Source organism: Ailuropoda melanoleuca, chromosome 8 (assembly GCF_002007445.2).
Source record: "Ailuropoda melanoleuca isolate Jingjing chromosome 8, ASM200744v2, whole genome shotgun sequence".
NCBI classification, from domain to species: Eukaryota; Metazoa; Chordata; class Mammalia; order Carnivora; family Ursidae; genus Ailuropoda; species Ailuropoda melanoleuca.
The window spans coordinates 16,032,790-16,045,472 of record NC_048225.1 but is presented as its reverse complement, the minus strand read 5'-3'; the positions used below and the strand labels follow the sequence as shown (position 1 = coordinate 16,045,472).

General features: G+C 40.5%; 1 protein-coding gene across 5 annotated transcripts in view; it reads right to left on the bottom strand.

Annotated features, from left to right (window-relative positions):
• ARHGEF12 (Rho guanine nucleotide exchange factor 12) overlaps nucleotides 1-12,683 on the bottom strand; it is a 154,456-nt gene that overhangs the window by 32,210 nt on the left and 109,563 nt on the right. For 4 of the 5 annotated variants that reach the window (XM_011216814.3, XM_034665987.1, XM_011216821.3 and 1 more), the window contains 9 exons: nucleotides 11,246-11,356; nucleotides 10,869-10,967; nucleotides 5,082-5,124; nucleotides 4,669-4,774; nucleotides 4,098-4,235; nucleotides 3,575-3,607; nucleotides 3,136-3,250; nucleotides 2,347-2,452; nucleotides 662-874 (listed from right to left, as the gene is read on the bottom strand). In XM_011216814.3, coding sequence (XP_011215116.1) covers nucleotides 662-874; nucleotides 2,347-2,452; nucleotides 3,136-3,250; nucleotides 3,575-3,607; nucleotides 4,098-4,235; nucleotides 4,669-4,774; nucleotides 5,082-5,124; nucleotides 10,869-10,967; nucleotides 11,246-11,356 — 964 coding nt within the window. The remainder of the gene's footprint in view (nucleotides 1-661; nucleotides 875-2,346; nucleotides 2,453-3,135; nucleotides 3,251-3,574; nucleotides 3,608-4,097; nucleotides 4,236-4,668; nucleotides 4,775-5,081; nucleotides 5,125-10,868; nucleotides 10,968-11,245; nucleotides 11,357-12,683) is intronic. The other variant, XM_011216818.3, reaches the window with a different exon arrangement.

The window sequence follows — 12,683 nt, the reverse complement described above, 5'->3', positions numbered from 1 at the left end:
TTTAAAAAAAAAAAAAAAAAAAAAAAAAAAAAAGAAAGTCTTCTTCAGGCTCCCCCCACATCTGCCTCGAACTACTAAGTCCCCCCAACACTCCTTTTACCCTTGCATTACTGGATCTGGCACAATTTCAGTTTTTATTCAAGTGATTATCTCCCCATGAGACTATGCAGCACAGGGTAGGAATCTCTGTATAATTATTGTGTGCTAACATCTGATACAAAGCTAATGCCTGACAAAGACCTCAGTCAATATTTCCTTTTTTTTTTTTTAAGATTTTTAAAGATTTTATTTATTTATTTGACAGAGAGAGACAGACAGCGAGAGAAGGAACACAAGCAGGGGGAGTGGGAGAGGAAGAAGCAGGCTCCCAGCGGAGAAGCCTGATGTGGGGCTCGATCCCAGAATGCTGGGATCACGCCCTGAGCCAAAGGCAGACGCTTAATGACTACGCCACCCAGGCGCCCCTCAGTCAATAGTTCTGAACTGATGAAAGCTCAAAATTATCATTCAGCCTGGATTTACCACTGGTTATGGAACATTAAAATGTTAAAATTAAATTAAATTGGGATTCTTGATTGAAATAATATGCCACTCTGTTTCTTAGTGTGGTTGCTGTAAAATCTTGACACTTTGTTATGGTCACACTATAGCATTAGCTCACCTGTATCATTCTCTTTCCCTCCTTCCTGGGAAAGAGTGGCCCCTGAAGCCACAGAGGACATGGAATTGGCTGGCAGGTATCCGACGTCTGTTCCTTCACCTGCTAACCCACTCTGGCGCAACTTAGCAGGGTCCTGAGGCTCTGGACTCACAGAAGAGGGTGTGGGTAAGTGCTTTGGGTGCCGCTGTTTCTGTAGCTCCATGGCCCTGCCAACTGAACAGAAAGCAGTGGTTAACAATCTGTGCTGCAAAAAAGCTTAAAAAAAAAAAAGATGTAAAACATCTAACAAAATGTCTGGAACATGGTGGGCCCTAGGAAAATATGGATTATTGCAGAGTAAGAGACAGACAGACAGATAGGAAGAAATGGCAGAAAGAGAGAGAGAGAGAGCACAAAAGGAAGAAAAGAAAAGAAAAGAAAGGAAAGGAAAGGAAAGGAAAGGAAAGGAAAGGAAAGGAAAAGAAAAGAAAAGAAAAGAAAAGAAAAGAAAAGAAAAGAAAAAAGAAAGAAAAGGAAGAGGAAGAGGAAGGAAGAAAGAGAGACAGGCAGGGAAAGGTGAAGAAGGGCTGGAGAGAAGGGAGGAGAAGGTAGAAGATGAGGGGGAGAGACAGGAAGGAGAAAAGGAGATGCGAGCAATGGTGGGGGCGGGAATGCTGAAAGACAGAGGCACACACCTGCGCTTACTTGTGAGAGAGAAGATGAAGGCTGTTAGCTCTGTGAGCTCCTGACAAGTCCCCTGCCACCCCTCCCCAACATTCGCAGCTTCATCACCCCAACATGCCTCAGAATCCATGGAGACTGCTCACAGCCTGCTCACTACGCCTGCTCACATCAGGAACCAAGAAGTGAAACACACTCACGTCATCATCGCTCATAGCACCGCACACCCTCATGCAGCTCTGGACATCCCTAATCCTAAAATTCTTCCTCCCCTCATTCCTAAATTCTTCTTCTATATCCCTTGGAACTCACGGTCAGGATCTGTGAGATACTCCATTCTCCTCAACCTCTTCTCTAAGAATTTCCTTCATCTTCTCAGTGCTTCTCAACAAGGGGCACTACCGGTGTCTGACTGAGAATTCCTCATGGTGCAGAACGTCCATGTCACTGTACCATGGCACTGCCCCCACTCCAACCTGGCCAATATTTTCAAACATGGTGCTGCCCAGTCAAAGACCACTACGTGACCCGATTTCCCTCCCTGAGGTTCTGCCCTCCCTACTTCTCCCCCAGATCAGTGGGCTGATCTCTCTCCATTAGGCCTGAGAGTGGAGGAAGGTCAGGAAATAAAGCACAATGGAGAGGGGGAGAAATCGCAGAAGTATGGAGAGCAAGTAATAAGTGTATAGAAAAGATGAAACAAAGAATGATGGAGAAATCCATGCACATTTTGTTTTTTTAATTTAACAAATAGAAGTTGAATGCAAACAAAACAGAATAGGTAAGTAAATTATGTTATGGACAACTGCTAGGATACTGCCATTAAAGAAGATGTTTAAGATAATGATAGAGCCACATGGGGGTAGTTAGTCCAGAAATAACCTTGAATGCAAACAAAGCACATTGGAAGCTCAGTGGAATCATTTCAAGAACACCCTTCTCCAGCAATTCATTCTAGCTAACTAAGCTTCTAAAGGGAAGATGGCAGGGGCTGGTGAGAATGCTGCTTTTCCAACTTAACATACTTGCACTGTTGTCATGACGGCTTGGTCTCCTTGGGGGTCCCAGGATGCTGGGGAATCCTCTGCGCTTCCCTTTTTCTTCGCCTTCTCGATCTTTCTTCATACTCTGCTAGAGTTGAGATGCAATCAGAGAGGTAAGAGATACATAACAGCAGATTTCTTTTGTGGCTTTCAAACACAGAAATGCAATTCTAATGGGCAGCTGGAAGAACTGGTTAAATGGGAGTGAAGGACACTCACACGAGGAGCTTGGTAGAGGCCGGCACACAGTACCGCGCACACATCAAACTCAAGATGTCTTTCCAACCCCTTTAGAGCTGCCAATTTTGGAAAACCAAGAGGTAGTTTTATAACACATCTACTGGGAGCCCGTTCCAAGCAATTTACTCATCCACTGAATGAGTACTTAATAAGCTCTTAATGTGGGAGGCATTATGCTAAAAGCTGGGGATATGATGGAGGTCCTCGCCCTCACACAGCTCCACAGCCTCACAGAAAGTAAACAGAAACATCCATAAGGACAAACTGTGACAGGTGCCATACAAGGAAAGACGAAGGCCGTGACAGGGTTGGGATGGCATTCTGTATAAAGTGCACTCCTCACAGTCTCATCATTACTTTACATGCCTGGATTTCCTGCTAGACTTCTGAGTTCCTTCAGAATAGGGGCCATATCGCACACCTGTCAACATGCCCAGCACTAGCCCACTGAAACAGTAAGGACTTGAAAGGAAAGCACTGCAGCCCGTGGAAAGCAGCACAGAGACCGAACACACTATTATCCAGCCTTACCTTGATTTTTGGAAGGAATCCAATCCGACCCCGCTTGTGCTCCAAATTTCGAGGTTCTTTCACTTTTACCCCCAAATGCTTCATGTACATAAGGATAACATACTGCATTGTTGAACTGTAGGAAAAGGATGAAGTCAAATAAGAATTCTAAGAAGGTTAGGTGGAAAGAATAAAGATATCGAATAGCTTCAAAAACCCCCATGCTGCAATCCTTAGAATTCATTCATCAAGTAAAAACTAAGGAGGCATCTATTCATTGCAAATAGAAAAGGATTCTTTTCAAGACACTAGAATATTAGTCGAAGAAAATCGAGGCCACTAGAGGGAGACAGTCTGAATTCTGAAGTTAAAAGAAAGGAATCCTAATTTCAGATTGACAGGAGAAAAGAGAGGGTTTTTCCCCCATAATATTCTAGGGGGAAAAAACCAGTTATATTACCTCTTATCTTCTTCTACAGCCTGAGCAGTCATCCTAAAAATAAAAATATTTCAAATTAAATATTGATGTTTAATGAAAGAGCTGCTATTAACTCAGATACCCGAAACAACAGAACAGTACCGAATGCTTTGGGTCACCCTCAATCTCTGTCACCTGGCATAAAACACCAGAAGAACTCAAACCCCTCCAGGGACCACATGCTTTTCTCACTCATGTCATCAACTGTCAGTGTTCTCTGGGCTGAAATAGTTTCAAAGCCTATGAACGGATACCACTGCAAGTGCTCAACCTGTTTTTGATCAGTTGGAAATTTTATAGTTACTCATTTTATCAATACTCAGAAAAAGAAACACAAGAACTTTTCTAAAACATCAGCAAAAATTAAAAATTACAACATGAAAACCCCAATACATAGCTCCACATACAAAATCTGACACCCCTTCTACATTTGCTCCAAGTGTGCTTTCAGCATAATGAGCATCTCAGGAGAGAGGGCATGGCCACAGATACTTCCGTTACTTACAACACTTCTTCAATTTTGGCAACGATCTGTTCTGCACATGCCCGTTCCTTCTCCAAAGTGACCCGGTCCTTGTCTCGCTCTGCGTCGAGTTTAGTCAGTTCACTTTCAGCCAAGGTCAGCCCCATGCTACGCTTCTGCCTAAAGGGAACAAGACAAACTTCCTGAGGTAGCCTACAGAAGAACGATCTCCCTCTGGAGATGCTTCCTCAGAGTTTCCATAGCTATGAGTTTCTAGCAACAGGCAAAATGTCACAGTTTTCTATTTTGGGGCCCCTGTCACCTAGGACACCAGAGAAAAAGAATTTAGGAGGCGATCACTCAACAGAACACGCACCCTGAGGGAGCACGCTTAGCCTAGAAGAGAAGGGAGCTCAAATCCTGAAAGCGTGTGGAATGGGGACTATGGACTCAGTACCACTCCAACTCTTTGACTCCAGGTGTTCATTTCTGTTTTAATCACAGTGATAAAGACTACATGCTAGGCCAAGGACTTCACGTGTAACCTTTTCCTACCTCAAAAGAAGGTTAATTCAGAATGACCATACCAGCTTCTATCACCCACCAAGCTTACCGAAAATCTTCCAAGTGCCTCTGAACTTCTGGGTGGACTCTTTCCTGCATAGTTTGGATATAGTGGCGGTGCAGATCCTCGGGTATAAGCTCAGGTCTTCTTTTTTCTGCATAAAGAAAAGGCAAGGAGCTACATGATTTAAAGGTATATTCTGTGCATTACAATGGGCAACGTTATCAATGCTATTTGGTGAGAACTTGAAGTAGGACACAGAGAAGGTCTTCAATGCATTTTATATATTTTACCTCACAATACAGATTTCATATACTACCCTTTAAATGTATTACAGATGCTCTTTCTGTTGTGATTCAGATGCCCGACTGGTCACCTCATGACAGATAAAACCTTTAGAGATGAGCTGAGCTACGACTACACAGACATAATTCTCCAGGATACCTATGCTCCACACTTACCTAGATCTACTGATATTTCATCAGGCACAGAAACTTTCAGGTGCTAAAACAAAAATGCAAACAAAAGTCAAACACCATGGAGGACTTTCCAAGAGTATACATAAGTACTTGTATAAAGCAAAGAGATGCGACTTGGATAGCTGTTTTCACAATCACACGCAGGTATAAGCTCACTTATCCCATCCAACTGTCACAGCTCCAGAAGGTCCCACTATTTAAACTTGAAAATAAGCCCTTGCCTCAAGGATCATGCTATACGGGAAATATCTGTAGTCACTGGTTAATATATTCAGTTATACGACATTTGAATCAATACAGCTAAAACCTAAACTGTGTGTATATTGAATGAAAACTTAGTCATACATAACCATGACTTTTTTTCCTGTATTTGAGACTATTGCCCACATATTGCCAGTAATTTACTATGTAAAAGTTAAAGAACCCTTACTACATTCACACCCCAATGAGGAGGTATTGGATCAATGTTGAGGCTTTGGAGTATTAAATCTCCAAAAACCATCCGTAGTTTTTACTGCTGAGCCAACTGAGGTAACTGAGTCATAAATAACTTCTTAGCTAGGATTTTCCACATAATAACTGCAGTTTCTGGTCTCATTACCACATAGTTGTGTTTTCCCTCTCATCAATCTGGGAAATGTCTTGGGAAAAAAACTTATTTTGCATTTAGAGAAATAATCTTAACCTCTTCGTGCTTACTTTGTATTGCATGCCTACTTAAGTCATCTACGGCCAGAATCTGAATAATTCCTGTAAGATCTAAAGCTTTACCTTTGAAAATAAGTCATTGCTGAAAATTACAAGATCTCTAGTATCTGTCTGAAGAATGTGAAATAGATGTCAAAGTTTTCTCTTTAACTGAAGTTGCCACACAGTAGCTCAAATCAACTGTCCTAGAAGTACTGCTAGCACAAATGCAAAAAAAAAGATTTACATGCTCATTTCTGTATTTATATGAAATAATTGCCGCCTGTGGTATAAAAGAATAATTAGCAAATAAATCTATCAGGGTTCTTACACTTTAATGTTGATAAATTTAATACAGATCATGAGCAGCAAAATAAAGATTTGACTTAGCTTGGAGCTCTTAAGAAATGTGAAATTAACTTCTAGGGACTTACCCAAAGTAAATGAAAACACTAATTCCAAAAGATATATGCGCCCCTATGTTTACTGCAGCATTATTTACAATAGCCAAGATACAGAAGCAACCTAAGTGTCCATCGATAGATGAATGGATAAAGAAGATGTGGTAGATACACATAATGGAATATTACTCGGCCATAAACAACAATGACATCTAGCCATTCACAACAACATGGATGGACCAAGTGGGTATTACACTAAGGAAAATGGTCGACCCAGAGAAGACAAATACCGTATGATTTCACTTATATGTGGAATCTAAAAACTAAAACCAATGAGCAAACAAACACACAAAAAGAATAGAAATGGACTCATAAACACAGAGTAGACTGATGGCTGCCAGAGGGTAAATGGGGTGGAAGACAGGTGAAATGAGTGGTGGGGATTAAGAGGTACAAGCGTGCAATTATAAAATAAATAAGTCACAGAGTACAACATTCATTAGTGATAAAAATCCTCCACAAAGTAGGTCTTGAAGGAACATACCTCAACATAATAAAGGCCATATTTGAAAAACCCATAGCTAACATCAGACTCAATGGGGAAAAACTGAGAGCCTTTCCCCTAAGGTCAGGAACAGGACAGGAATGTCCACTCTCACCACTTCTATTCAACACAGTACTGCAGTCCTGGCCACAGCAAGCAGACAACGAAAAGAAATAAGGGCATCCAAATTGGTAAGGAAGAAGTGAAACTTTCACTATTTGCAGATGACATGCTACTATATATAGAAAACCCAAAGACTCCACCAAAAAACTGCTGGAACTGATCAACAAGCTCAGTAAAGTCGCAAGATACAAAATCGGCGTAGAGAAATGTGCTGCATTTCCATACGCTAATAATGAAACAGCAGAAAGAGAAATTAAGAAAACAATTCCATTTACAATTGCACCACAAATAGTAAGATACCTAGGAATAAAGCTAACCTACAAGGTGAAAGACCTGTACTCTGAAAACTAATAAAAGAAACTGAAGATGACACAAAGAAATGCAAAGACATGCCACGCTCAAAGGTTAGAAGAATAATATTGTTAAAATGTCTCTATGACCCAAAGCAAGTACACGTCCAACACAATCCCAATCAAAATACCAGCAGCATTTTTCACAGAACTAGAACAAACAATTCTAAAATTTGTATGGAGGGGCGCCTGGGTGGCACAGCAGTTAAGCGTCTGCCTTCTGCTCAGGGCGTGATCCCGGCCTTATGGGATCGAGCCCCACATCAGGCTCCTCTGCTATGAGCCTGCTTCTTCCTCTCCCACTCCCCCTGCTTGTGTTCCCTCTCTCGCTGGCTGTCTCTATCTCTGTCAAATAAATAAATAAAATCTTTTAAAAAAAAAATAAAAAATAAAATAAAATTTGTATGGAACCACAAAAGACCCTGAATAGCTAAAGCAATCTTGAAAAAGAAAAGCAAAGCTGCAGGCATCACCATTCCGGACTTCAAGTTATATAACAAAGTTGTAGTGATCAAAACAATATGGTTCTGACACAAAAAAAAGACAAAAACAAATCCACAACTATGTGGTCAACCAATCTTTGACAAAGCAGGAAAGAATATCCAGTGGGAAAAGGAGAGTGTCGTCAATAAATGGTACTGAGAAAACTGGACAGCAGCATGCAAAAAAATGAAACTGGACCACCTTTTTACACCATACACAAAAATGAATTCCATCCATTTTAAAAATCTAAATGTGAGACCTGAAGCCATAAAAATACTGTAAAAGAACACAGGCAGTAACCTCTTTGACACTGGCTGTAGCAACCTTCTTCTAGATATGCTTCTGGAGGCAAGGAAAACAAAAGCAAAAATAAACTACTGGGACTACATCAAAATAAAAAGTTTCTGCACAGCGAAGGAAATGCCAAAGCTAAAAGGCAACCTACGGAACGGGAGAAGATATCTGCAAATGATATAACCAATAAAGAATTAGTATCCAAAATATATAAACTCAACATCCAAAAAACAAATACTCTAATTTGAAAATGGGCAGAAGACATGAACAGACATTTCTCCAAAGAAGACATACAGGTGGCCAACAGACACATGAAACAATGCTCATCATCACTTACCATCAAGGAAATATAAATCAAAACCACAATGAGATATCACCTCACACCTGTCAGAATGGCTAAAATCAACAACACAAGAAACAAAAGGTGTTGGCAAGGATGTGAAGAAAAAGGAACCCTCGTGCACTGTTGGTGGGAATGCAAACTGGTGCAACCACTCTGGAAAACAGTATGGAGGTTTTTTAAAACGTTAAAAATAGAGCTCCCCTACGATCCAGCAGTCACACTACTGGGTATTTACCCAAAGAATACAAAAACACTAATTCAAAGGGATACACGCACCCCTATTTTTATAGCAGCATTATGTACAATAGCCAAGATATGGAAGCAGCCCAAGTGTCCACTGACTGATGAATGGATAAAGAAGATAGTGCATATATAGACAATGTAAATTATTCAGCCATAAAAAAGAATGAAATCTTGCCATTTGCAATGACATGGATGGAGTTAGAGAATATTATGCTAAGTGAAATAAGCCAGTCGGAGAAAGGCAAATACCATATGATTTCACTCGTAAGACAAATGAGCAAAGGGAAAAAAGAGAGAGAGACAAACCAAGAAACAGACTCTTAATTAGAGAGAACTAAGGGTTACCAGAGGAGTGGGGTGGGGACTGGGTTAAATAGGTGATGGAGATGAGGAGGGCACTTGTCGTGAGGAACACTGGGTGATGTATGGAACTGTTGAATCACTATACTGTACCTTTGAAACTAATATAGTACTGTATATAAATGAACTGGAATTAAAAGCTTATAGGGAAAACAATAAATAAGTAAGTTATGGGGATGAGAACTATAGAACAGGAAATACAGTCAATAATACTGTAATAACTTTGTATAGTGACAGGTGGTAACTACACTTTTGTGGTGAGCATTATGTAATGTAAGCAATTGTGGAATTACTATGTTGTACACCTGAAATTAATACAATACTGAATGTTAACTTCAATTTTTAAAAAGGAATATAAAATTCAAAAATATTTCAATATATTGTCATTTTTCATGAAAGTAAATTATCTTTTTTTTTTTTTTTAAAGATTTTATTTATTTATTCGACAGAGATAGAGACAGCCAGCGAGAGAGGGAACACAGGGGAAGTGGGAGAGGAAGAAGCAGGCTCATAGCAGAGGAGCCTGATGTGGGGCTCCGATCCCATAACGCCGGGATCACGCCCTGAGCTGAAGGCAGACGCTTAACCGCTGTGCCACCCAGGCGCCCCATGAAAGTAAATTATCTTAACAACTATGATGTGTAATATTTTAAACAATGGCAGTATAATCAGAACCCTAATTCACTCAATAAATATCTGAGTGATCAGTCTGTGCCAGGATCTATTCAGTGTTGGAGAAACAGCAAAGAACAAAAGTATCTGCCCTCATGGGAGCTTTCCATTCAGGGCAGAAGAGCAGGGACAGAGACAAAATAAATAAAATGAAAGTTCTAGGGACAAAAATAACACAGGAAAGATGACAGCAAGGGAGAGGGATAAAATTTCACATAGGCTGGTCAGGGATGGGCTCCCTGAGAAGGCAAGTGTATTCCACCACGTGGAGGTGTGTAGGCAATTCTGTAAAGAAAAACAACGAAAATGGGCAAGAGCTGGGAGAGGTGGAACCAAAATGTTTCTGTGTATGTCTGCTTTAGGCAAACTCATAACGTTTGCATGCTAATGTGAATGATTCAGTAGAAAATAGAAAACTGACAGGGCCACAGAGAAGGACGACAATTGCTCGGATCCCGTTGTTGAGCAGGTGGGAGGAAATACAGCCCACGTGAACAGGGGAAGAGTAGGCCTTGGAGAAAAGAAGGCAAGCTCTGCATGGCCTCAGGAGAAAGGCCAGAGCATATAGGATGATGAAGGTGGGGGATATCTGTGGTAAAAGTTCTCTTGCAGGTACTTCAAACTTCTCACAGAAACTGCAAGTTCCTCCGCTGAGAAAGGACAGGAGAGGAAGAGATGAGGTTTCGGGAGAGGGAAGGTGGGCAACAGTCATCAGAGAGAGGTAAAACGGTGGAAGGCCCGGGGAGCAGTAGCACAATTACCCAGGAAGCATTAAGGGTTGTTACTTACCCTACGGCACAGCTAAGAATAATAAAACTCATTAGTTTAAAGACCTTATAAAGATTTCTACTAGTAAAATAAAACACTATTATCATTTATGTAAGATCTTTCTACCACTTTTTAGTTAAACTTGTGCTTCCGAACTTCAAAGAGGCCAACCAGAGTTCATTATGCAAGTATTATCCTTTGGATCCTAATACATATGTATGCATATCATTGTGTTCTCTTTTGCACTCTCTTAATTATGCACCATATTAACCCCAATATACATATGTACCCCCTAACACCTACTGTGAGAATTCATAGCCTACAACTCATTTAGAAATGATTAAAGTAACAGTCAAGAGTAATCAGTAACTGAGATACAGTACAGACATCAGAAAGTCCAAAAAAATAAAATCCAAAACCAGGGGAAGGAAGACTGGAAGTAGGAGTCCGATAACTCAACATACTGCAGCAAAGATTATATAATATTAATTGGTAACTTACTGCAGATCGATCCAGGAAGAACTGATGAAACTCAAGGAAGACACGACGAGTCTCCTTGGAATTGGTCTGCTTGTACAGGTCTGAATAGAGATAACAGAGCTGTAGTAGAGGAAGAAATGGGAAAGAGAAAAAAAGGGAGAAATCATGAAACATGTCATCTGCTAGATCTTCAGCAAGCAGGAAAGTTTCCAACAAGTAGGCCACTACAAGCAATGTCATCATTACCATGCAACCAAGTTTTAAAAAAATACATTCCTTTTTAACTATCTGACATCTATCCTGATATATTTAGAAACTCATGTTGCAGAAGTGAGAGGTTTTATGGTATAAGAATCAGTGTAAGAACTCTGAACTGGCTAAATGGTCAAACACGTTACCAGCGTTGCGGGGTCAAATTGTGAGACCACGTGGTGTAAGAAAACAGCCAGGTGAGCAGGGCGAGATTTCAGCAGCTCGATGCTCTGGAAACAGCTGCACTGCCCATTGATCTAGGAGAGGAAGTACCAATACATCAAGAATTCCACCACACTGGTGCAAAATGTAAGGTAAGCTCAGTTAAACACAACCATCCAAATTTTACTTTGACCTACCCTAAAAAAATTCAAGATTTTAAAAATTTCACTGGAATGTATTAGCACATAGGGTTATGGAATCTCTTCCCCTGAAAATTAATAACCTCTTGGAAACAGGTTGGAATAAAGACTATCTTAGGAGAATGCAAGTTTAGAAGATGATGATCAAGGAGCTCAGATGTCTACATATCAGTATGCAAAAAACAGCATTAACAACACTTCTAAAAATCAAATGGGAGGTTTTCTGCCTGTTAGTGAAATAGACGTCTTCCTTTTCTTTTGAGCTAATGCAGAAATGGTGGTATGAAAATGGAGATGTATAATTTTAAGCAAGATGACTCTGAGAAGAACTGTATGCTCCCTAACTACACTGAAAACAGAAAACTAGTAGTTAAACCTAAAGTAACCCTGAATCACAATTTCCACTTAATTTCTCATGTCTCTAAATAAATTAGAGAAGAAAGTTAATCTAAACAAATAATACCAATTCTTCACGATCTCCTTCAGAAAATACAAGAGGAGGGAACACTTCTCAAGTCATTTTAAGAGGCCAGCAATAGGGGTGCCCGGGTGGTTCAGCTGGTTAAGTGTCTGACTCTTGACTTCAGCTCAAGTCATGATCTCATGGTTGTGGGATCGAGCCCTGCGTTGGGCCCTGGGCTCAGGGGGCAGTCTGCTTGGGATGCTCTCTCTCCCTCTTCCTGTGCCCCTCCCCCCACTCTTTCCCTCTCTCTTTCTAAATAAATAAGTAAATAAAATCTTTAAGAAAAGAGCCAGCATTACCCAAATATCAAAACCAAAGATATTATAAAAAAAGAAAATGACAAACCAATAGTCCCCCATAAAAACTGATGTAAAAATCATCAGCAAAATAATAGCAAATTGAATCTGACAATATATACAAAGGAAGATACATTACGACTAACTGGTTTATCCCAGGAATGCAAAGCTGGTTCAACATGCTAATATCAATCAGTGTAATTTACCATGTTAAGAGAATATGTTTAAAAAAAAAAACTCACATGGAGCACCCAGGTGGCTCAGCCTTCAGCTCAGGTCATGATCCCAGGGTTCTGGGATTGAGCCCCACACTGGGCTCCTTGCTCAGCAGGGAGCCTGCTTCTCTCTCTGCCTGCCACTCCCCCTGCTTGAGCCCTCTCGGTCTCTCTCTCCGACAAATAAATAAATAAAATCTTTAAAAAAAAAATTCATGGGGCGCCTCGGTGGCTTAGTCGTTAAGCGT